Here is a 25,579-nt window from a genome sequence, read left to right as displayed (position 1 = left end):
TGTGTGTGTGTGTGTGTGTGTGTGTGTGTGTGTGTGTGTGTGTGTGTGTGTGTGTGTGTGTGAGAGAGAAAGCTAGAGAAAGAGGGACAGTGAGCCTTTCAGAGGCATCCCTCTTGGTTTGTGAGCTCATGTTGAGATGACATTACGGGTGATGTGAGCAGAAATATTCTTAGGTCTTCTGAGCAGCTATGAACAGAAACAGCTACATAAATATAACACACACACACACACACACACACACACACACACACACACACACACACACACACACACACACACACAAATTAAATTATCCATAGAAATCTTCTGGAACTAATCACCACCTCTGGAGCACAATGCTGCAAATAATATAATGAAGACAATGTGACAAGTTGAAGATAGCATGACATTGACATGACATTTTGATGGAGGAGAATATGAGCTATTTTATTGTAAAACCTATACAGCAAAAATAAATAATTTATCTGAGTGCTTCTTACAGTAATGGCATTTCAGTGGTGGGAGACATAGTTGTTTTCATTATTTTGGTATATTTATTGTTATTTAAAATTTTCTTCACCGCATATATGTAGAGAGAGAGAGAGAGAGAGAGAGAGAGAGAGAGAGAGAGAGAGAGAGAGAGAGAGAGAGAGAGAGAGAGTTTTTAACCCTGTTACTGCAAGGAATCATTATAGCATCGCCCTACATTATAACATTATATAACAATAGCAGTAGTTAAAATCACGACATGTTGGTTACTGTTATAATTACCAGTACCATCATCACTTACAAAGGAATCTTTCAATATGAGGCCTACCAGGAGCTTCATCTAGCCAATGTTTAAATACTGTGACCCCAAACATGTGTTATTGGGAAAAAAAACCCTGCTGTACAAATACTATAAAAGCTGCACTTCCCAGAGCAGGTATTGGACATTACCTGTAACCTTAAAACATAATTTAATAACATATCTGAATAATTGATAACACAATTGAAAATATCTTGATGTCTTCTTAGAGATGCAGTAATCTGTCAAATTAATTGATTAGCTGATTTTCAGAAAATCAATGAGCAACTATTTAATTGTTCTTGTCATCTTTTAAGAAAAAAATAAAATTGATGGTTCCAACTTCTAAAAAGTAAGTACTGTTTTTCTTTTTCATATATTACAGATAAAAGAATATCTTAACAATTTAGATTGTTAGTCAGACAAAACAAGCAATTTTTTGTTTTTTTAAATGATTATTTTCTAACATTTCATAGTAATAAAGTAATAAAGACTTAGACTAATTAATTGTTAGCACTACTTGTTAGGGACACAAAAACAAAATAAATGTGTTTACAGTCAGTTCCCTAATGTGGAGAAGGATGAAGAATCAGACGAGTAAACTGTTTTAGTACATGGAGACTTTGGACAACTCTCTTTTGGATCAGGTGCTTCCTTGAATTTATGGAGCAGGAGTTTACTCTGGAGGCGCTCAGTCCAGCCATCATCTGAAAATCTTCTCTCAGGGTCCTTTCTGGTGATTTTAGGAACCACAAAGCAGTCTGCTGTTACTTTGTGACTGTTTTGACAAAATAGGCTTTTAAGATGATGGGATAATATACATTTTAATAAGAGCAGGTCTGTGATTTAATTCAGTTGAAATTGGCCATGTCAGTATTTCTTTTACGGGCTGTGTAATCTCATGCCAGTGTAGTTTCTGGCACCTTTAACCTCCTGTTAAATCCCCAGTTTTCCAAAAATGGCTGTAATAGGGACTACTATAGACATGGTTGACTATGTCACCTACAATAGATTCCTTGTATCCATGCAATTTGTCTCACTTAAAATTACATAATGAGCAATTCAGCCCCCAAACCAATACATACCTTGGACAGAAAAAGGTAAATTACACTCTGTCTAGTTTTTTACTCCATGAAAAACCACCTAGTTCATGCCTATTATTAGAAAACATTTGTTGCTGCACAGGGAAGTGTAAAACACTTCATGTGTACCAGAGGACTTTTTTTATTTTTAGTAAAGAGCTACTTGACACAGAGAAGGTAGGTAGGAAGGAACTGCAGACTCGAGCAATTATTTAAGTTCTGTTGAGCTGCATACAAACTGATTCCTGCTTTGTTATTGTATCATTATTATTTTAGAATGTTAAAGAGAAAGTAACAAAGAGGGGATGGAACAAAGAAATAAATGAAATAATCAAAAGAAAGAGGTCAAGAAAAAGAGACAGAAGACAGAAAAGGAAGAAAAAATAAATACATAAAAATAGCATGAAAAAGAAAGACGGACAGAGACAAAGTGGTGCCGAAAGAGAGAAGAAAGAGGTAGATTGGGTTGTTGTGGGAAGCTGCACTTGACTCTGTGATGTTCGCTGAGTTCTGACAGCTCCTCTAGTTCAGCACTCCCCTACCTGACACTTCAATACTGCCTACTGCTGGTCCACGAGCATCTTTGTGTGAGTTTGTGCATGTGTATGTGTGTGGTTTGAGTTGGAAAGAGACGGAGGGAGATTGTTTGGGGATAATTCCTGTGGATTTCTATTCCTACCTTTAACTGTGTGCACACGCTCGCGTGCACATGCGCGTGGATGAGCATCTTAACTGACACCAAAACCTAATTCTGTTCCTTAATTCAAAGCAGAATCAAGTTGAGCTGACATCCACAGCAGGGGTAAGCGAGATGGGGAGGATGTGTGTGTGTGTGTGTATGTGTGTGTGTGTGTGTGTGTGTGTGTGTGTGTGTGTGTGTGTGTGTGTGGGTGCGTGTGTGTGCGTGCGCGTGTGCACGTGTGACAGCAACCCCCCTGTGGTAAGACCTAATTTAAAGTGGGGAGATGAACACAGCTCCACAGTGAGAAGCAGACAGGAAAAGAGGCAGACACACCCACACAAAGCAAAAATGAAACAGGATGAACCAGTTACCTTTACAGAGAGAGAGAGAAAGAGAGAGTAGAGAGCGAGAAACCCAGTTGGTGCCTCTTTAAGGTGAAAAAATCAAAATAGAAAGTAACAGTCCTCCCTGTTTCTCACTCTGTATAGCCGTTTTCATGTGCAAATGTGTGCGTTTGATTGTGTGCGTGTATGTGTTTGTGTTCTTTCTCTGACTCACTGGGTTGAGTAGCACAGTGAGAAACAGCTCTCCCCCACGGATGCTTTTGTCCAGTTCTTTAGGTCCACCAGGGTATTCCTTATAGTAGATAGTGTGAGTAAACAAGCCACACGTCTGACGAGGCAGCACCTACATACACACATACACACACGCACACATACAAACAGATAAAAGAAGGAGTTGTTAATATCGTTGATATCCTCCATTGGTGAAGCACATCTGGAACTTAACAAATATTTTATGATAACAATCAACTGAGCAAAGTATGATCAACACAGAAAAACCCCGCAAAGCTACTTAATGTAGCATTCATGGAAAAAGCCCCAGGAGGAGCATGAACAGGGACATGCAAGTTGTATTCAATGAACCACACAGTTTTTAGACTTGGCTGTTAAGGTCAATACTAAAAGTGATTTGAGATTCAACAGGAAACGGAAACCACAGTTTCACAGGGCGATCGCAGAAGAAAGCTCCTGGAATTTTCGCTGGTTGCCTGGCAACTGCTCCCAGCTAGGAACTAGTCTGTCAACTCCAACATGCTGTTTTAACACTTTTTGTACAGATTAAACAAAGGAGAAATAACAAGTAAATTAGTGAACTTAAGAGAGGCTGTCAGGTGGATTTTGTTATCATTAGACAAAGCCAGGTTAGTCTTTCCCCCTGTTTTTGGTCTTTATGTTAAGCTAACCAGCTGCTGCTGGCTACAGTAAATGGACATACACTCACTGAGCACTTTATTAGGAACACCTTTGCAATCTAATGCAATGCACTTCAACAGCTCTGATATAAATTCTACTTTTATAAAGCTTATACGTTTTCAGTTTTTGCTGACATTGTCAGTAAGGTTATAATTTTACTCTATGTTTCCAAATATTTAGTCCATCCCATTAACATACACGAGGGGGGCAAAAAATTAGGAACACTTTTTAATAGAATGCACTTCAGTACACCGACCCCACTATGACAGATAGATAGATAGATAGATAGATAGATAGATAGATAGATAGATAGATAGATAGATAGATAGATAGATAGATAGATAGATAGATAGATAGATAGATAGATAGATAGATAGATAGATAGATAGATAGATAGATCCTTTATTGTCATTGCACAGATAAAACAATACAACAAAACTTAGTTCAGTAGCATTCCAAAAATAGCAGCAAAAACTAAAATCACTAAGGGCCTGATTTACTAAGATCCCAAATAGTGGGTACTAAATTGCGTGCACAGTGCAATAGATTGTGCATTTCGTTTGCGTGCGTTTTGTGGGTGATCTACTAAGAAAAACTGCGTAAATGAAAACAGGTGCAACAGGGTGGAGACAGCAGTATTTAAATGAGGGTTTTGCGTGTCTTAATGGAGAGTTTGGACGACTAGAAAGTTGCAAGCGCAAAATGAAATGTGATCAGGTTCTAGTGGAAGAGGTTAACAAATATATTGAGTTATAACAAAAACAAATATTACCAGAAAATCCGATATATGGGAGAGTATTTGTGAAAAAGTTAATGCTGTTAGTAAAACCAAAAATATTCCACTCCAAAATATTAACACAGGTGGAAAAACTCCGTCCTGTGCGTATTCTGTCATTGTGCCTCCGTCTCCTCTCTACAGTGACAAAAGTCATCTGAGCGCAGTGCGCAGCAGGTTAATACCTGCCCTTCAAAGGTGTTATTTATAGACGCAGTTAGCGTCAGAAAAAATACCTTCAGGTTTGGTAAATCACAATGCGCGTGCTAAATAACATATATGCATTTTCTCTTCCCTGTATTTTGCACACTGGGGTCGAAACGCCCCATATTACATATTCATCATGACAAACGTACTAAATGGACAGTGCGTACTATCTTGCACAGTTGAAAGACGCAAACCTCAGTGCGCTGCGTTAGTAGATCAGCTTGCACATTTTTTGCGGGTGATGTCAAGTTTGCACACGTTTTTACACACGTAGACCTTTAGTAAATCAGCACCTAAGAATACTAAAATACTAAAATAAATAATTGCCTTTATCAGGAACAGGATTTCACAGGTGCTCCTGATAGTGTAAATAAGAGCAGTATCAATATTCTGATCTCACTCTTCAATGCACATACCAAGGAAATCATTTAGATAACAGCATAAAAAATGACAGATGTACAGCTGAGATGCACAGCTGTAAGGTCAAGTACTTACACAGCAATTTCTAAATATGAGAAGCATACACTAGAACAGGTCAGGGATATTCTGACGTGTCGTGTCATACAGCATATGGAAATGTTACTCATTGTGGTGGTGAAACACAGGTGCTAATTCCACTGATGGTTTAAGTCACATTCTTAGACCTTTTTTGACAGCAGACATTTTGACTTATAGCAGAAAATGTGCAGGTATTATTACGTAACATATGGCTCTGTTCCATTTAGGTGGCTCTAGTTCCAGGACTTGGAGGTATTGTGCATGCTGGCTCATACTGACCTCACTTACCGGGGCATTTAAAACGAATGGAGCCATCATTAAATGTTATTAGTTCCACCTGTGCTTTTCGTGTTTTGACAAGTCAAGATATCTGCTGGGAAAAAAGTTCTATAATTAGGGTTGTCAAAGGACACACCGGTTACTGCCTCCAGTGTGTTTCAGGGAGTCCTGATGAGCTGTCCAGCAGATATTACTTCACCACAGCAGAAGAGACCCTATTTTCATGCAAGGGGCATAGATAGCACAAAACAGAGATTTTCAATGGTGAAGCTAAATCTTCCTATGGTGCTCCTTAACTACACCTGTTTGGTATTTGGGTGACTCGCTGTTTACCGAGGCAGGAGGAGATGATAATGGATTATTTTTAATACACCACAAGCAGGTGCACCGTGCTCCCTTAGCCATGAAAATACAAAAAGTATACAGACATGCCCTATGTGAGTTGCATACTCCGCTGAACCTTTATTGAGGAAAAAAGGATCCAGATGTTTTCATATGCTATTTATTGTTACTAGTAACTCCAATGGTGTGTGTGCCGCACACATGTTCACACGTTTTTTAACTGATATGTATTTTTGAAGTTAAACACCCTATTGCAAAGTATACTTGCTTGCCTTTTTTAGAGCACTTACACTGCCTTTTTTTTTGTTTAATTCTAATTAGCCTGATGTTCAAATCATCAGGGAGTCTTCATAAATAAAATCAACCGTAACCTGACAAACATCCTATGTGAGTTAGTGAGTCAAGAAGAGAAGAGAAGAGAAGAGAAGAGAAGAGAAGAGAAGAGAAGAGAAGAGAAGAGAAGAGAAGAGAAGAGAAGAGAAGAGAAGAGAAGAGAAGAGAAGAGAAGAGAAGAGAAGAAGGTCTTTATTGAGAACTCCTTGTGGAGCACTTCTCTTTGTGAAATAGAGAGTAAAGGCTGGAAGCTCAGATATTGGTTTATCTATAAAACACTGCAGACTCTTTCACACATACACACACACACACACACACACACACACACACACACACACACACACACACACACACACACACACACACACACACGAGAGAGGGAAAGAGAGAGAGAAGGCCACCAGAGCCAGACACTCAGCACTATTTCACCAAACCAATTATCCACAGAGCTATAGCTCAAACTGATATAGTACATTTTAAAAAGAAAAACACACACAAACACACACTCAGAAGTATGCATGTTTGTGTGGGTGCGCACGCACACACACACAAACACACATGCATGCACGCACGCACGCACACACACACACACACACACACACACACACACACACACACACATATATAGCACAATCCCATATCTCAGTCTGATTTGTTCTGATACTGTGGGTCCAGTGGGTGGCTCTCAATCTGCTGACAGAGACACACAAACACCAATTTTACAACCTTAAGACAACTTCTTGTCCTCCTCTGAGCAAACAAAGATGGAGTGAGAGGCAGGGGAGAAAGAGATTAATAGACAGAAATTGAAAGAGAAATTGGAGGTGAAAAACTGTGAAAGGTAAAGAAAATGCGAAGGCCATGAGTGATGTGGGGAGTAATGTTATGAGAGGTCAGGACGCTAGATCAATTATCAGATTCTAAAAGCTTACAAGCCGATTTTGGCTGGAGTGATTTAAAATACTAATTCAGCATGTGCTGAGGCATGTACATATATATATATATATAACTTTGAGGACTGGGGCTTTTGTGGCTTAGAAGGTAGAGCGGGTTGCCCATTAATCGGAAGATCATTGGTTCAATTCCAAGCTTCTCCAGTCCACATGTCCAAGTTTCCTTAGGCAAGGTACTGAACACCAAATTGGTCCTGAAGGCCGTGCCATCAGCTTATGAATATGAGTGCGAAAGGATGAATGTGGCTTGTAGTATAAAAGCGTTTTGAGTGGTTGGAAGATGTTAAACAAATGCGGTCCATTTACCATTTTACTTTTTGCCCACACTGGCTTGAAAGTCGAGTTTAAAAAGGTTTATTTTCAAAAAGACACATCAGTTGATGATATATTTTCACCTCAAGGACCATTTAGTAACTGTAGCTGTAGCTGAGAGCTTTTGATAGGATAATCTTAATTTACTGATAATGACGATGAAGATTACTTTTAAAACAAACATGGACAAGAGGTTGTTAGTACTCATAAAAACAGAAAAATTTGAGCGCATAAGATTACATGACAGCTGGGCAAACTGCATATGCTTATGAATTTCTTGTGATATGAATGAAAGCTACGAAATAGCTATTTAGAATACACTTTACAATTTCACCAAATCTAATGTTTGAAGGTAAGTGGAGTGATGCCTGCTGTCCCATCAGAATATATTGTTTTGTAGGATACTGTAAGAGATGGTAGTGCAGCACATACTGGGTACAGACCCAAAGTTTTCATTTTCCTCAGAGAAAGAAAACAGTCCACTGTACAGAACAGTGCTGCATGTGATTCATTTGGTAAACCTCTGAACTATAGCTGCCTAGCACCAGACCGGGGAATCCTCTTGGGAGTCTTGACCCAGGAGTGATGGGTTCAAGAATAATTTTGCTTCCCTCACTCTGGAGTCTGCCTTTAAGCAACATGATCAACAAGTCATCGGAAGTCCCTTCATTTCCTGACAGAGCCGAGAGCAGGAAAACTCAGCTGATGAAAGCCCTCTCTACTTGATCATCAGCTTTCATCAATCTGATCTAATTTGCATGCATCCTCGCTCCCCTACCAATGTGATTTCGGTGCATTGGCAAAATGTCTAACTTGAAAAAATAAAAAGAAGTTTCTGACATTCAATAAGAAGTCATTCAAGGATAGGATCACAATTTTTCAAGTCTGGAAAATTCAGGTGGCCAAATAAACATGAAACATGTTTCACTCGCTGTAATCATTCCTCCTGTTCATACTGACCTTTAGAAGATCCCCTCCAAATGAGCTTACAATGTAAGTGATGGGGGACAAAATGTACAGTGCTTGTTTTGAGTAACCCTAACCCTTACCCTAACCCAGATTTAGTTAAATGAAGTGGTTATCTTCCACAGCTACAGTCTTTGTAGTAGACAGCGATTTCCTGTTCAGCTGCAGTGGAAGGATCGTAACAAAAAGAGAAAAAATAGCACTAAACGGACGGTAACTTTGAAAGATATTGTCTTGATTTGACTAATTTGGACAACTGAATCTGAATATTAGCTTTAAATAAACTTTAAATACATTATTTTGCACAGAAGGGGCTGTGGATTTTGACCCCCATTACTTACATTTAATGCGCCTTATGAAGGGATCTCTTAGTGGCCTGTACGACAAGAGGAATGATTACAGCAAGAAGAATAAGTCTTGATATTCATTTGGGCATCTGATAATTGTTTTAGCACAGACCTGAGAATTTTTTTTCCAGTACTAAGTTGCTTTCCTCATTTTATAAGTTTTTTAAAGTTTTTCTGAAAATTTCTTCTTTGTTGTTTTTCCTGTTTTTCTTTGTGATGTTTAATATTAATAAATGTTGACAATGTTTTTTTGCTTAGATGCTTATTATTCAATTCAGTGATTCACTGATGCATCTGATACCTTCAGTGTCTTATGTTTTGGTTCATTTTAGTTTGGTCTGTTGTCTGTTTGTTTTATATTATAATTGCGTGTTTCTGTGTGTGTTTCTGTGTGTGTACTTTGTAACTGTGTGTTTTAAAAAGTGGTATATAAATAAAGCTTTACTTACTGATGAGCAGATTGACACCTTGAAAGGCAGCCTCAGTGTAGGAATGTGTGTGAGACTAGGTGAAAGTTTGAATGTATTGTAAAGCGCTTTAAGTGGTCTATAAGACTAGAAAGCTGCTACAGAATTGCAGTCTATTTACCATTTACTAACTCTGGATACATTACTATTGATAATGTATAATAACACATTATAACCTGCCAAACTGTCAGCTTGGTTTTATATTTATGACAAAGGAGTAAGTGGCTGTCTTTTCTGATGCTGTGACAAGATGTCAAGAAATAAAAGCAGACTTCTCTGACTTATTAGGAAATTGACATAGCTGTCTGTTCAAATTGTTTTCTGGGGATCCGAGTACGGCAGAACAACATGGACTAGTAATTTTGGTGTCAGATGTGATTGGTTCTTTTGTCAATAAGGGTGCATTTGTGCACATTGACAAAAAGACTGACTGACAAGTGAGCAAAGAGGAGGAGGAGAAACGGAGAAAGGGATGAAGACAACATGCTCAGGTGAAATGGGTGACAAGAGTTTTATTCTTGCCTTTTCAAACACTGCCTGATGAATAATTCATTGGAGCATGAAAGTGTAAAAATGCTCTCATTATGAGACCCTTATCCTATCATACATTGTACGAGGTCTGTTTCACAGCCGGCACGTATACAAATAATCAAATGCTCTCATACACGCATGCCACACATAGCAAAGCTCACCCCTTTAGCCACATTGCCATTAAATATTGAATCAATGTGGAGCTGAGCATGGTGTGGTGAGACGAGGTCAAATAATTCATACCACACACATGCACATGCAAACACATATGCGTGCACACACACAGAGGTTACACACCACACAAGACATCATTGATTTTCTGTTTTAGACAATTTACTATTCAGCAAACACTTATTTGAACAAAGAGACAGCAGATGAATACCGTTTTTTAAAGTAAGATAAAAGAGCAGCAGCAAAGCAACATTATTAACACAGGCATTTTTGACCAACAGTTCTGCATTTACTGTAAGCTTGCTTTGATTTTGTTTCTCAAAGGTGGTGGTTTTAATTTCAGGCAGATAAATTCAACAAATTATTTTTACTTGTGACAGTCAAAGACACTACATAACACACTTTGAGTGTTGGGTTTGATTCATGATCCGTGCACAATCAAAGATACACTTAGTTGTATTATTTGTCATATTTATCTGACCAACATGACCCACCTGTTTTTGTCAGACAACATATTCTATAAAATGTGTCAACACTGATTTGTAATGTAGGGATGTCCACACCTATCGGCTGTAGAACAGCAAACTAAATGAATGAATACGAGCAAAAATAATAAATAATCATGACAATGTTTGGCTGTAAAATACATATTTTTGTTAATGAGACCAGTCATTTACACATAAAGCTGAGATGTCCAATTACAAATATGCTAGTTGTGAAGGTGCTAATGAATTTTAATATATGCATAGAAACATGTCAAATGATCAAAGAGCATTTATGGATGTGCATGTCAAGGAGCACACGTGTGTGCTTGCTGATGCATCCCCTCGAGGCTTTTCACGGACATGTGATTACTGTAAGAATTTTGTCTCACCATGATGTTGCTGTGGATGAAGCCCTTGCGGTAGCGAGCAGGTTTGAGATGGGGGTACTCTTCTGTGCTGGTGACCCGGATGTTCCACACACGTCTCCAAGCCTCATAAAGCTGCAGGTGTACTGGGTAGACCCCTGAGTGGTGAGGGGCCACAGCGTAACCCATGTCGACTGGAATGTTGTGTTCCTGGATGTGGAAGACACACATACAAAGACAAAAACACATGTGAGGGTTATGTACATTACTGTAACACACAAGTTATAGGTTTTATACAACTCTGACAGAGAACATAGTGGCACATAAACACACTAAGCCCAGCAGCCTGACCTTGTAGAAGGATTTGTGTTGTGTTTTTTATTATGCTGGCCTTCAGGTTATAAATGAAATAAAAAATAGTTTGTGAGAGTATGTTTTGTGTGTTAATGTTTGTGTGAGTGTGAGGGTAGAGGGTTTCTGGGCACATCTTGCAGACTGATGGTGTTGTCCTTCGTCACACACCTACACATGCTGTCAAAGCTAAGCACCAGCGGTCAGGAGATGAGGGAGTGAGAATGTATGCGTGTATACGATAAAGGTTAGGGATCACACTTTATGATCATGTTCACCTTCAACCACATGAACCAGACCCCCATCACTGTACTGTGTGTGTTTAACATGACACTCCCGTACAGTCATACAAATCATCTCCACTCACTCATACACGCACACACATACTAACAAAACACAGCAAAACAGAAAAGAGCAGAGCAACAATAGCACTCGACCTTGTGGACTTCAGATTAAAAAGGGCTCAGGTGCGCCCATCAAAGTGCATCATTCCCCATTGGAATATTGTGATTATTAGGTTTTAGAAAATTGGTACATGACAATACATTTTATAAAAGCATTGTTATTGCAAATGGTGAAAGAAGTATACTATTTTCCCATATTATTGACCTCTTAAAAGTACATTTGTATGCAACTAATTTGCATTAACAAACATGTTCTGCAGGAAGTGTAAATCCACCCTGATTGCAATTTATTAATCAACATAACAAGGACATATTAAATTGCACACATCTGCAAAACAATTCCTTGTCAATGCCTTTCATTTGTTTTTCCAACAGCATCTGCCTGCTACAACTAAAGCAAATTTTAATGTCAGCCAGAACAGTTACAGTACTTTGACCTGCGAACATCATGTCTGTAATCTGCTGTGGCAAAGAAATGACAATTACTTACAGGAACAGGCGTCCTTGAAGAAAATGCAATCACGAGAAACAAGTATGATTAAAAGGACACACAAACGGAAAGCAACAAGGAAATACACAGCTGCAAGACGTGTGTGTGTGTGTGTGGGTGTATGGGTGTGCGGGTGCTTCTGTGTGTGTGTGTGTGTGTGTGTGTGTGTGTGTGTGTGTGTGTGTGTGTGTGTGTGTGTGTGTGTGTGTGTGTGTGTGTGCGCACATCCATCCTCACCAGAGCGAACTCCTTGTTGAGGACCATCTGCTCCAGCAGTGAGGATTCGTTGTGGAATAGGTGAGGCTGCATGTGACTCCACATGTGGGGGAACCACCAGAACTCATCCACATACTTCAACAGTAAATCGTCTCCTTTGTCTTCCTCCACTGTGCCTGCACACACACACGCAAACATTGACACATACACAAGGACAAAAAGAAAAGGAATGACACATGTACAAATGCATGCTTCATGATGATTCAGAGCATGTTAAAAACTGTTGCTGTACACAACTTCATACTGGTAGGTTAAAGCGTATCATCAAGCACCTGCATTGTCTTAAGCTTGTGTTGCTAAATAAGGAGATCTGATACCATGGTGATGAAATGTGATGCCATAGCAATAACAGATGCTGTGGTTATATGTTTCGTTCTATATCAGATGTCATCTAATTATAATCATGTTCTGTCTCACCTCAATTTTTCTTTTCCAGTGTTTCCTACTTCTTTGTTCTCTTGCTGCAGATTTAGACACGCTAACTAGAAAATCATCAAAGTCTATCCTCGGAACCACAATAGAGCTTATAATACACAGCTTATAATACAGTATATGAATATGACACTAACTCCATATCTAGAGAAAGAAAAAGATAAAAAAGATTAGGTATCCTATCATGTGTATACACTATAAACTATAGCAACCTTGTGGGATTAATTCAGTCCCTCAAATGTATGCTTCACTTCAATATAGTTTCAATGCAATTGTCTTTATGCAATTAATTTAAATATGTGTGTGTGTGTGTGTGTGTGTGTTGTGTGTGTGTGTGTGTGTGTGTGTGTGTGTGTGTGTGTGTGTGTGTGTGTGTGTGGATATATGTGTTTTGCAACATAAATGTACATATTTTAATTAAATTATTTACACTTTTGCTTTCATCTTGACAGATCGTTCTATCTTTTGATCTTTCACAAGTCAGTCTGTCAAATTTAAATGTGTAAATAGTTACTAACACACACTAATCTGTATTATATGTTATATTAAAAATTGTGAAACATCTTGTTCACATTTTGTATGGTGTAAAGTGCCATTATTTAGACACTGTCACATAATATGCAAAATTTTTGAGACCAAACAGAAGTTAATCTTAATATTATTTTGTATTTTTGTAAAAATAAAACTGTAAATGTGAAAAAATCAAATATATATATATATATGTATATTTTTAATGATTTTTAAAATACTTTATCATAAAACCAGAAAGCAATTTTGGATGTTTAGCCCGACAAGGTCTGTGCATAATTTGACAAAAGGGATTTTTTAGTTTACATAAAAGCAATGGATAGCATATAATTTTTTATGAAAGCAAATTATCAGAAAGTCTATGCCAATTTACATACATACATTTTTAACAATTACCCCTGCATTTTGTGTGTCTATACGAATACCCACTGACATGAGTGAAGTGTTATAGGAATTATGCATGCAGACTAGCTTAAACTTTTTTTTTTACAGTGATGCCTTATAGTTTAAGTAAAGGCACAGTATTTTTTTCAGGCTTATAGCACTCACCTGTGTGGTAGAACTTTCCAGAGAAGCCCAGGTTGAAGGTAAAGTTGGAGATCTGAGAGCGCAACTGCTTTTGAGTATCAAGGAGAGCCTGCAAATAGATAGATAGATAGATAGATAGATAGATAGATAGATAGATAGATAGATAGATAGATAGATAGATAGATAGATAGATAGATAGATAGATAGATAGATAGATAGATAGATAGAGGGAGACAGAGAGAGAGAGACAGAGAGAGACAGAGAGAGAGAGAGAGAGAGAGAGAGAGAGAGAGAGAGAGAGAGAGAGAGAGAGAGAGAGAGAGAGAGAGAGAGAGAGAAACAAAAACACACATAAGAGACAGACTAACATTAAACCTGACATGGTGCAGTACATCAGTTTCATCTTTCCCCCATCTGCACTTGTACAGATAAACACCTGATGCAGATCTGATGTCTCTCTGTTGTATATTTAAGTGAACTCTAGTAGCTCAGAGAACTATCATGATGATTGTCGCATTACAGTGTTTTTCATTATTTTGTCTATTGTTATTCTGTTTTCAATGTGCGCAAGTGGCTGTTCCTGTCCTTAAAGTTACCTCAGTTGCTAGTTTCAATGCTTGAATCAGGATTTTCTCCACTTATTTAATGACTTCATTAGTTTACTGGCCTTTAAACAAAGACTCTGTAATGAGTGTTAACTAAAGAGAGTTGCACACTTGCACACAGTCACACACCGACAGTAATGCGAGTTAATGAAGGTCAGTGCATTAGTAGCCTCTGGAGGGTGGACTAATAACCCTCCCACACACTCCTCCCTTCTCATCATTCACTCCATCCATCCCTAACACCACCAAGTGAAACCCTGCAATACCCTCCATCTCTCTCCATCATCTGCTACTGCCTCCTCTCATTCTGTTTCTCCCTCTTTTCTTCCATCTTCCCGCTTCTGAAAACCTGCAGTCACCTCTCTGCCCCCCTTCCCCATTTGTCTTCCACCCCCCCTACCCACACTGTTCTCTGAACCTCCATCTCTCTCTCGCTTGCTCCGTGAAAATGTCACATTCTCAGGAGACGGGCTGTTCTAATTTGAAAGGAAGGCTGAAGCAGCATGGAGGAAAGATCGCTCCCTCTCTCTTTCTATAACTCTCTCCCCTTGCTCTTTCTCTTGCACTCTCCCACCCCATCTTCTCGCTATCGTTGCACTTCTATCTGTTTGCCCCCAGAAATATTTTGTTGATTTCTGAAACTCTTTTAATTCTCTCCTTATTTCTGCGTCTGCAGGGTATTTCTGTTGGGCTAAGCGCCTTGCCATCTCTATTACCAATCTTTGTCATGCTGCTTTTAATCGATCCCCAGGAACCTTTCCTGATTTACGAGACCTGAGCAGCTGATGTCAGAGAAAGGAATCTTTCTTTCTCCCTCTTTTTTTTTAATCCTCTCCTGTGTATGTGTGTGTGTGTCTCCCAAACTAACAAATATACAGACACATGCACAGTGTCTTGATTAGCTCTAATCTAATGGTGTTGAAGATGGCTGCATGCTGACAGATGTGCACAGCTCCCTAATCTGATCCCCTGTCTCCTCTGTTATGACAACCTCTACATTTTACACACCACACACACACAAAAATGTGTGAAAACAAAGATTTAAAAATTAAATTAAGTTTGTAGCTGAGTGCTTTGCATATACACTCCCCGATGCACTTGGTTGAAATGCATTATTAACATGTGTACGCATATCTGTAAGAGTCAGCATAGGTGTGTGTCCATGTGTGCAGTATATTAGTTTAAACATCTCATTTGTATTCTGCTACCTAACATCCATAGCAGAAAACAGAAAAGCCATGAAGGGCTATTTTTGTGAAGTGTCAGTGCTACTTGGAGGCAAGTAGGCAAGTTTTTTCCCTCTTTTGTGAAAGTTATGTTTTCATTGTGTGGAAATTGTGGGCAGACAAACATTTTTTAAACTGTCGATGACGCTGCATTTATGGATGCTCTGTCATCTATGAACTGCTAGTTGGCCCCCACTACACCGACAAGCCATGTTTCGGGAATTTCAAACTCCAAAAAGCAAGAAAGAAGCTTTGCACACTCTGGTTCTATATATATTTCTCTTTTATTTAGATGATAACGTTTCGGCCCTCAGGCCTTCTTCAAGATCAACAATCATGAGTGTGTGACACTTTTTTCATGTTCTCAAGTCTACTTCCAGAGATCAGCACCTCACTACAACCCTTGGTGTGCAATACTTTTATATTATACATTTCAAAAAGCCAGCATGGAAGTTTTAAAAAAGGAATGTGAACTTGGTGAACTTTCTTACATTAAAGAGGTTTTTGTTCTGCAGCCAATCCTCAAATCTTACATGTCAAAGAACACATCAGCAAGAGACACAAGTTTTCACTCGCAAGTCGCAACCACATCACTGATTATGAAACTTTTACAGGCGACCAGTTGATCACTATGCAGAATCTGCTTTCTCAAGCAAGTTTCCAGTCTCTGCAAAGTGCTATTCAAACTGTTCAAAAGATGTATTATGCAACTGGCTACATTTAATTGTTGGAGACAATAAAGAGAACATTACTGAAGTCAAATAATCATAACCTCACCATTTCAAACCCAATTTTTTCTTCATATGATGTTCCTCTGGGGCATTTATTTAAATTATGTTGAATTGTTAAGAATTTAAAAGTTTTTTTAAAAAACAACCCAACATAGCTTTTTGTTTCTATATCACTCAATTTTAAATGTTGGACTTTTGGGTAGCTTATACAGGCTATAGCAAGATACTTTCTGTTTTGCTCAGTTTTCAGTAAATGTATCTTTTCTATCAGTAAAACAAGGGCCTTAGTAATGTGCATAACAGCAGAAGTTTTCATTACTTTTTTCCCTTCAAACTGAGTCTATGCGTCATATCCAGGGGTTTTCAAAACAGAAGAGAGCAGTTTACTACCCTCAAACTACAGTGTTGTTCCCAGAAGACTTCCTTTCAGGAGTTGAAAGTGATGGCAAGACTACTGAAGATCACCATGAAGAATATGCAAAATATGCCCAGCAATAAAAAGGTACACTTCTTGGACACAAACACTTGCAATGAGCATATGACAAAACCCTAACTCTGGCTCTGAGGGACAATGAAGTCCTCTCCTGCTGTTTTTCTGAGGGTAACGGCAGCAGATCCAACAGAATGGAGGGCTTTGAGCAATATGGAGCCAATCTGTCCACTGGATATGCTCAAAGCTGGGGAAGGTTTAAAATGGGCCATAAGAGATACTTTATAAGAAAGAAGGGTGGATTTTGGATTAGCAGGAGGAGGGACTATGTAGCATTTGAGAGATCTTGACAATCCTAGTGATGAAGGTAAACACACACGGGGATTAGCGGTTAGCGATAGCCCTCATTTCTGTGCCCAATCCCACAGCTGCCTAACACTGCTAGTGTCAGAAGCAATGCCAGTCTGTTTCTGTGTACGTGAGAGCAACTCTGTGTGTGTATGTGTGTGCTTGTGTGTTCTTGCATGTGTGTGTGGTAAGCACTGGAAGAGGTGCCAGCTAGATGTCGGGGTTCAAACAGATGGGAGACAGGCATCTGGACAGCTGGCATTCACTGCCTTCACCAACCTTTACACCAACCACCTCTCCACCATATCCCCATTCTGTCATTCTTCTTTTCTTTTCTTTTCTTTTCACAGCCTTAAGCCTGGCTGGAGATCTAAAATAACAAAAGTAATTATAAAATAAATTATTTGCAAGTGGGAATTTATGTGCAAACAAATTTGAGGGCGGGTTGAGAGGAACCAGAAAATTAGACACATTTCATGGGGTTTCGTTCTCATACAAAAGCAGGTCAAAGTTCTTGATTCATCTATTCAAGCTTGTGTGTTTGTGCATGTGTGTGTGTGTGTGTGTGTGTGTGTGTGTGTGTGTGTGTGTGTGTGTGTGTGTTTGTGTGTGTGTGTGTGTGTGTGTGTGTGTGTGTATCTGTGCATGTAATGTGAACACCAGGCCAGCAAATTTAACTGGGTCAGGCATCTCTATTTGATGAGCAGGAAGAGCACTTTACCAGTTAATGCCAGTCTTCCTTTTGCTTACTCTTCCCTTCTCTGTCTCACTTCCAGTGTTGCTTGTCAAATTCAAGTCAGTGTAGCTTTTTTTTTCTTAATTGGAACATTTTACAAAATCATCTATTCACTTGCATTTACGGATCCAAGGTTCTTGTGATTGCTTTGGCATGGCTATACTTACACTGAATTCTACTTGGCAGGCCCACAAGGATTTTGAGTTTCAGTGATTGCTGTGACCACAGAACCTGCCTCATTTTGAGAAGAATAATGCATGGCACACAGCCACATTTGCAGAGTTAATTTGGAGTAAAAAATGAGAGCACTGACAAAAAAATGTTAATTAAACAAAAAAGATATTAACTTGTTCACAAATGCTTTCTTTGGAGGATTCATTACAATGATGCTGCAATGACTGACTTTTTTGCACTTTCTGTTAAAAAAAAAAGAAAATCTGTCATATGTAAACATGTAATGGCTTTTTCTCTGTAAAACGTTCCCCCCTGCAGACCGATAATTTCACTTGTCCAGATAAGGGCACGAATGAGAGCAGATGTCAGAAAGCATCATGCTGGAAGCAATATCCTGTTCTCCTCTGCTGTCCTATATGTCATCTCTTTTTCTCATTCCCACCTACATTAAGACCTGACATCTACAATTCCTTATCAATGGTGCCAGCCTTTGCCATGTATTAAATAAATTATGTTGTTTGAAATCAAATGATGTTGTCTGAACTTGCATTAAAAGAGAAGTTTGTTTTCTCTTTTTCTCCAATGTCCTTGTCTCTCTCTACTGGTTTTCAGATCTTTCCTCTGCTGCTTATGTCTTTTTTTCATCACTTATGTAACAGCATTTGGCAAAGTAATAAACGAATATGAGAATGTGAGCTCAGTTCCATTGACTTAAGTGGCGAATATGCATCATACTTAATTAGGTCTAAAGATTAACTCTAAGTAGGATTGTACAATAAATTACAGACTGCTAAACCAAAGACCTTCATTGAAGTCTAAATATTTCCTATTTTGTGCCATGCCTTTTTTGGTTTTGTTTTCAATTTCAGGTCATCTGAAAGAACCAAAGTGATCATGAGAAAAAAAAGACTTTGCAGTGTGTGTGTCTTCCTCACAGGCCTAAACATTTATACTCTTGATTTAAAACATCCCAACACCATTATCTGTCCTCTTCAGTCATACACTGCTCAGTCCTACAGGCAAAATAGCAGTTTACGGCTTATTAGGCCACATGAAAGTCATAATTATTTGAATTGCCAGTTTAAACACAAGTAATGAAATTTAAAGAACTGTCCCATTGTTTCCTTGAAAATAGATGTTTAACACCTACGAACTGTTAGTATTCTGTCCCCTCACATAATAAGTCTTTATAACAAAATTAATGATGAATTTAATTTTTGTATAAATTCAGGTCAGTTTTAACCCTGAAAACCCTTTATTTATGAAAATGTGTATCTGCCGCACAAAAATAAATCACTGAAATATTTTAATGTTTGCATATTCTGGGTCACATTAGGAAAATTTAGAGTTTATGGTGTTTTTAATGCTCCCAAAAAGAGTTAAATCTTATACAGGACAACTGTAACTTTCAGGAATAAAAGGGATAGGCTGTAAAAAATATAAAATGGTCAAAATAGAGGGAATCTCCACTGACATTATGACAGTTCATCACTGGACAATTTAACTTACACTCAAACATACAAACATCAGGAGTATTTAAAAACATTGAACCACACACCACAGAAAGGGAAGAGTCTCAGTTAATAGGAGGTGACAGCACTTTTCACTGACTAAGGGCCTCCTTTAAGCATGATCAACATGCCAAGTTCTGCAAAATGAGCATATGTGTCTTTGCTTTTTAGTTCACTTATGTATTTGCATGTGTGTGTTTGTGTATGTGCATGTGTGTCCCTTTTAGCTTGGATTACATCACGGCAGAGAACATCTTAGGGAGGAAAAGAGAGAACAAGTTGAGAGGGAGGTTTAGGGAAGATAGGAGATAGTGATCAATGATTTGGGCGAGAAGGAAAGGTGAGTGCAGGAGGAGGAGGGTAAAGAGGAGGAAGGTGATGAAGAGGGATCTGAAGACAACAATCAGACACCTCCAATGGGAACGGAGAAAAGAAAACCTACACGGATGAATTAAAAAACACAACCGCCGGCACGTGCGCATCATTGATGGGAGTTTTTGACTGGCATCATCCCTCATTTTGAGAAATGTCATTGGTGGGGTGCATCCCTGTGAATCATTTTTAATGGAGGAAATACAGCTGTGTGTGTGAGTGTGTGCACACAGGACTCACAGGGGGGGTGGGGGGGGGGTGGAGGGTGTAGGTATTGTTTGTCACCAGATGAACTCGTGGGGTGAGACTAATGAAGAGTGCAGAGAGAAGGAGGGGGGCATTTTAATTGGCCTTTCTCTCCCTCTGTCTCACTCTTCTCCTCCTTCTCCCTGGGAGAACAGGAGATGAATGTTGGCTTTACTGAGGTAAAAAGGGATTTCTAACACTGGCACTGCAAACACCTTGTCCTACTAAATGCCCAATAACACATCCTGTTACATTCTCCGGTGCAGTGTTACAGATAAGCTATTTTTGAAGCGCTAGGGATAAGGGAGGATTTACATCTTCACATAGTTTCTGTCATTCATAATTATTCACTGTGATATGTTTGTGCTGTAGTGTAACTTGCTTGTTACAAAATCATTTTAAAATTATTTAGAGTAATATTTAATATACAAATAAAATATAAGAAACCTTTTTTTCTGATCTGTAATGTCATCATGGCCCCCCCTTAGTCGTCCTCCTGACCCAAATGCAAACTAAGACTGCAACCTCGTTATTCTCCATAACAGCAATCATCACACCCAGACTATTTCATACAACCTTAACTTTACTTTGGGAAACATCTTGCTTTCATGATTAAATAATTTCTTGAATACCACAAGCATTCATCTTTATAACTGAGATACATCTTTTCAAGCTGCCCCCTTCACCATAAGCTAGATGTATATTTGACTCTGTCATCTAGTATGACTCATCCTTTCAATAGCTTTTCAATTACATTTTGCTAGGAGGGAAAAACTTCCATTTATCAGCCCATCTGAAAAAGAACATGATTTACAAATCAAACAAACCCCATCACGACAAATATGTGACAGATTATGAAAAGATACAAGTACAGTAAATTGGTTGATTTGAATGTGAGCATGTTTATGCACGATTACGAATACATATGGTTTACACGTTTACTTGTCACTTAAAATATGCCTTGTTCAGACTGTAATCTGACAACTGTACCCGAGGCTCTCTGTGGAGGGTTGCTACAAATCACCATATTTCTGCCTCTGCACCTCCTCCCCTCTGCTTCATCATTTCCCTTCAGCATTTTGTTTCTCTGAAATTGCGTAAAGTTAGCTGCTAGCTCTTCCCCTAGGCACCGCACACTGCCTTCCCCTCTCTTCCTGTCTGCATCCAACTCTTTTCCTAATTTTGTCCTCTAGTCTTCCTCTCTGTGTTTGCCAACTATCCTGAAGGAGAGAAGAAATGTTTGAGCACTGTGAGTGTTTCAAATGGAATCAATCTCTATTTTTTTCTGCCCCTCTCACTATCTATCCATCTCTTCATCTCTCTCTCTCGACCTCTTCCTCTATCCCCATTTCCCTGTCCTTCTGTTACGGCACTGGTTCGTCCTCATGTATATTTATGTTACAAAGCTGAAGAGTCAGGCAGACTTAAAATGAAAACTCCCAACTAGAGAGTGGTTGTGTGCTCATTTTTGAGTGAGTGTGTGCGTGTGTGTGTGTGTGTGTGTGTGTGTGTGTGTGTGTGTGTGTGTGTGTGTGTGTGTGTGTGTGTGTGTGGGGGGGGGGGGGGGGGGGGTGTTATATGCACTCTTCTATCCTTTTTTGATACAAGCTTCTTTTTTATATTCAAGGGTGGAATTCCTCTCCACTTCACCGCCCACTGCACTCCTGTTTTCTCAACCTCCCCATTCCTCTCATATCCTCCCCAAGTTTCAGCCACGGACAGGTGGCTCATTTGGCCTCACAGGACAGGTGTTGCCACAGCCATTGACAGAAAGTGACATTCTAATCTAAAGTAGGGATTCAGATAACACCCATGCACACACACACACACATATATATATAAACCTCCATATCATGTATATCCTTTGGCCTTAGCTCATGCACATCACATAAATCTCACCTGTCTTAGAGTCCCACACACACACTCCCACACATGAAAACCCAGCAATAGGGCTGGGCTGTTGTAAAAATGTTCAAACCTGTTTGATATTAAACCAAATACTGGACCAGACCGGTAATGTTGCTTGTTACACATGACTCAGCTGCTCCCGAGTGCAACATAATGAGAGCCCATGAATGAGAGTTTAGCTGCACCACAATTAGGAAAAGTGTGTGACACATCATGTTTTTTATTTCTAACAACCATTCAACATCACAACAGCGGGACCAGCTCTACAGACATGATTGTCTATCCCTTACTGAGTGACTGAGTGAGACACTAACTGAGTTATGAAGTGACACTATTGGTTGTCCGAAGGCGGCTTAGGCTAGTATCCCAGAACGCATTTTGCACAAACCCGCAGCAATTATGGTGGAGATTAAGCTGTTAAAATGTTAACTGTAGTACACTTTATGTCACTTTATAAAGATTTAATTATTTCCCAGGTGTTATGTGGTCAGTTTTTCCAAATATCATTTATGTGAGAAAAAATTAACTGTGTGCCAGTGTGATATACTATCAATTTATGTCTCTAAATGACAAATGCCTCTTCAATAAATTCACGTAACACTGGTTTAAGCTAGTAAACCAGACTAGAGAGGCAAAACCGGAAACTGTCCCAGCCCTACCCACCAAACACAATCTGTTTCCCTTCAGTGCTCCTTAGTGACGACATAGTGGGAAAATGTGACCACAGATTTAAAACTAAATTCCTCATGTTGAAGGGTTTTATCAACATTCCAGCAAACCTGAGATTTTTTTCTCTTCAAGATGTTAGCTTCCCGCAGACATGAAGTTTTAGTGTGTGCAAATACTGTATTTCTGTATGTATACAAGTGTGGAAGTGCATGTCTATATGTGTATGTGTTTGCTCATGCAAGCGTGTGTGTTGAAACAATAGCTATCTTGAGAGGCAGGCTGCATGGCTGACTCTCCTTTAGTCTCCCTAAGAGGAGGAACGTGGGAAAAGAGGAATAAGTGCCATTCATCTTTTCAAAGGCTCATTCACTACCTCTCTTTTTCTCCCGCACCCCTCCTCTTTTCCTCTTTCACTCTACGTCTTTGTTCCCTTAAATGGCCTCTTTACTTCTGGCTAAACCTCCATTTGAGATAAATACCCTATTGGTGTACCCCAACACATATGCTTTAGACAGAACGCACTTGGCACAGAACAAGCATAGACATTACACACACGCACGCATGAGCTTTCCCAAATACCCCCTCGGTGCACCCATGCCCAAACTTAAATCCTCTGAAATAAACTCCTGGTTAAATCTTTTGCTGAGGTGTCAGACTTAGAGTGCAATAAGTAAACATTTCTTATCTTCAACAGTGCAAAGCCATCAAATTCTGTTTTTAGAAGTTGATAGCATAACTCCACTGACCTGACAGGAATTCATCCTCTCTATCCCACTCTGTCTCTCTCTAATACACATGATCACACACCCATCACCCCAAATACCTTCACATCCTTGGCGTTCATCCGCGTCCCTTCCTTCCCCACGAAAATGTCATCTATATCCACCAGAATGTGCCGGTCCAAGCCCAAAGTAAGCTTCCTGTCTGTGAGGTAGGAGATGGCGTCCACCAGGATGAGTCTGTGGAGCCAGTAGCCCAGTCCCTGGCCAAAAAGCACCCTCCTCACCCCATCATAGAGTCCCATGTCCTGTACAACTGTGGCTTGCAGGCCTAGATTGAAGCCAGGCCCTGAATTATCACCACTACCTGCCCCTGATCCCTCCTTGGCCCGTGCATGCAGCACAGCCTGATACGTGGAGTGATTGGACGAGAAGGAGGTCCAGTCCTCCCCAGGTAAAGCCCCTCGATCCGTGCCAGGCTTGGTTAGTTGGAGGAGAGGAGAGCTAGATACCACGCAGCAGTCCCACAGCACCTGGTTGGTCCTAAGCACCAGCGGGAGGCCTCGGAGTTTGAGGAGAGGTGGGGAGTTCTCGGTGGAGCGGTAAAAACCTATGATACCCACTCTGTACTCAGTACAATATTGATGCAACAGCTGTCTGTTCCACGTGTCTGCATGTACATACTTTAGCAGATTCTCATAAATGATGAGTGAATATCGTCCCCGGCCCTTTTCTGTCAGTGGCGGAAGGTCGCCCTTCCCTGAGGCAATCTCCATGCGGAACTGGAAGTGTGCTGACTCCAATATAGCCACAATGTCCTGACCTAGCTGGGAATACTGGGACTCCACTAGCACTAGCACTACAGGGTCAGTTTGGACATGTGTGTGAGGTGGGTTAGGGGGGTACGGGTATGGGAGTTGACGGTATGGGGACATGGAGAGCGGCTGGGAGCAGGCAGGCTCAGGTGATTGTCCAAGTTGCATGGAAGGTGAGGAGTTCGTAAACAGAAAGTAAGCAGAGAGGAGGAGGGAGAGAAGACAGCAGGAGGCCAGCAGGAGCAGGAGCCTCCGTAAGTGGCGACGGAATCGCACAGCCACTGTCATTGCAAACCCAGGAGGTGTTGTGCGTAAGAGAGTCTTTTTTAGTTCGCTAAAGCCCAGAGAGTATGTGAACGGCTTTTTGGGGGTTTGAGGAGCCCAAGAGATTGTCTATGTGTGTGAGAAAGGAGCAAAGCCACTCAGGGGTGTGTCATGTCACCATGGCAGGTGGAGAAGAAAGCTTTGCTGGATGTCGGGGAGTCTTCATTGAAGAAACACAGTCGAGGTACTCTTCTTCCAAGCTTCCCTGTGGAATCACATGCAGAGATGGAGCGAGTTATGATTAATGTCTGCAGAAAAAGGGGACAAGGAGAAAAGAAGAAAGAGTGAATTTTCTGGGCAAGGTTGAATAGTATGCATTAGTTCTCTGCGTACGTGCTTGCGGGTGTGTGTGTACCTAGGTTGTGCAACCCTCGGGAATGTGAGGGCACAGCTGGTAACTACAGATCTGATTGAAAACAACTTGCATCCTTAGGGCTTATCTAACCTCTGGCGTACATACGCACACACACACACACACACACACACACACACACACAAAGTGACATCACAGTTAAAAGCACAAACACAACACAAAAGTCAATCCTCACAAATAAACAACAGCTGGTTGTGTGTTAATACAGCAGTGTGGGGACGTGGATGGGAGCTCAACTAATCAGTCCCATAAAGCTCTACAGAGAATTTCTCTAATTGCGCCAAACTCTGTGCACTTCTGTCCTATTTCTAAACCTAATCATCTGAAATACCACAAAATTAGAGTTGGAATCCGTTTGCCAGGAGCACTAATCTGGGGGAGCCTGTGACAGTACAGAGGAAAACGAGAGCGAGAAGTGCAAGAATAAGAGAGACAGAGAAAAAGAGCAGAGAGAGGAACAAAATGCAATGAATTATAGAAAGAGACAAAAAAGACCAGGATTAGCATCTTAATGTATGTGCCGGGAGCCAGGGAGAAGAAAAGATCCCACAGCATCTCTTTCTCGC

At 39.9% G+C, this 25,579-nt stretch overlaps 1 protein-coding gene across 2 annotated transcripts in view; it reads right to left on the bottom strand.

The window, feature by feature from the left end:
* ndst3 (N-deacetylase/N-sulfotransferase (heparan glucosaminyl) 3) overlaps positions 1 to 24,604 on the bottom strand; it is a 41,206-nt gene extending 16,602 nt beyond the window's left edge. For both annotated transcript variants that reach the window (XM_062430503.1, XM_062430511.1), the window contains exons 1-5: positions 23,606 to 24,604; positions 13,848 to 13,935; positions 12,300 to 12,454; positions 10,842 to 11,027; positions 3,089 to 3,217 (exon numbers count right to left, since the gene is read on the bottom strand). In XM_062430503.1, coding sequence (XP_062286487.1) covers positions 3,089 to 3,217; positions 10,842 to 11,027; positions 12,300 to 12,454; positions 13,848 to 13,935; positions 23,606 to 24,604 — 1,557 coding nt within the window. The remainder of the gene's footprint in view (positions 1 to 3,088; positions 3,218 to 10,841; positions 11,028 to 12,299; positions 12,455 to 13,847; positions 13,936 to 23,605) is intronic.
* Positions 24,605 to 25,579: the final 975 nt, after the last annotated feature.

The sequence above is a fragment of the Scomber scombrus genome, chromosome 2 (assembly GCF_963691925.1).
Source record: "Scomber scombrus chromosome 2, fScoSco1.1, whole genome shotgun sequence".
NCBI classification, from domain to species: Eukaryota; Metazoa; Chordata; class Actinopteri; order Scombriformes; family Scombridae; genus Scomber; species Scomber scombrus.
The sequence above is the reverse complement of the archived record's forward strand: the minus strand, read 5'-3'. Positions and strand labels throughout refer to the sequence as shown.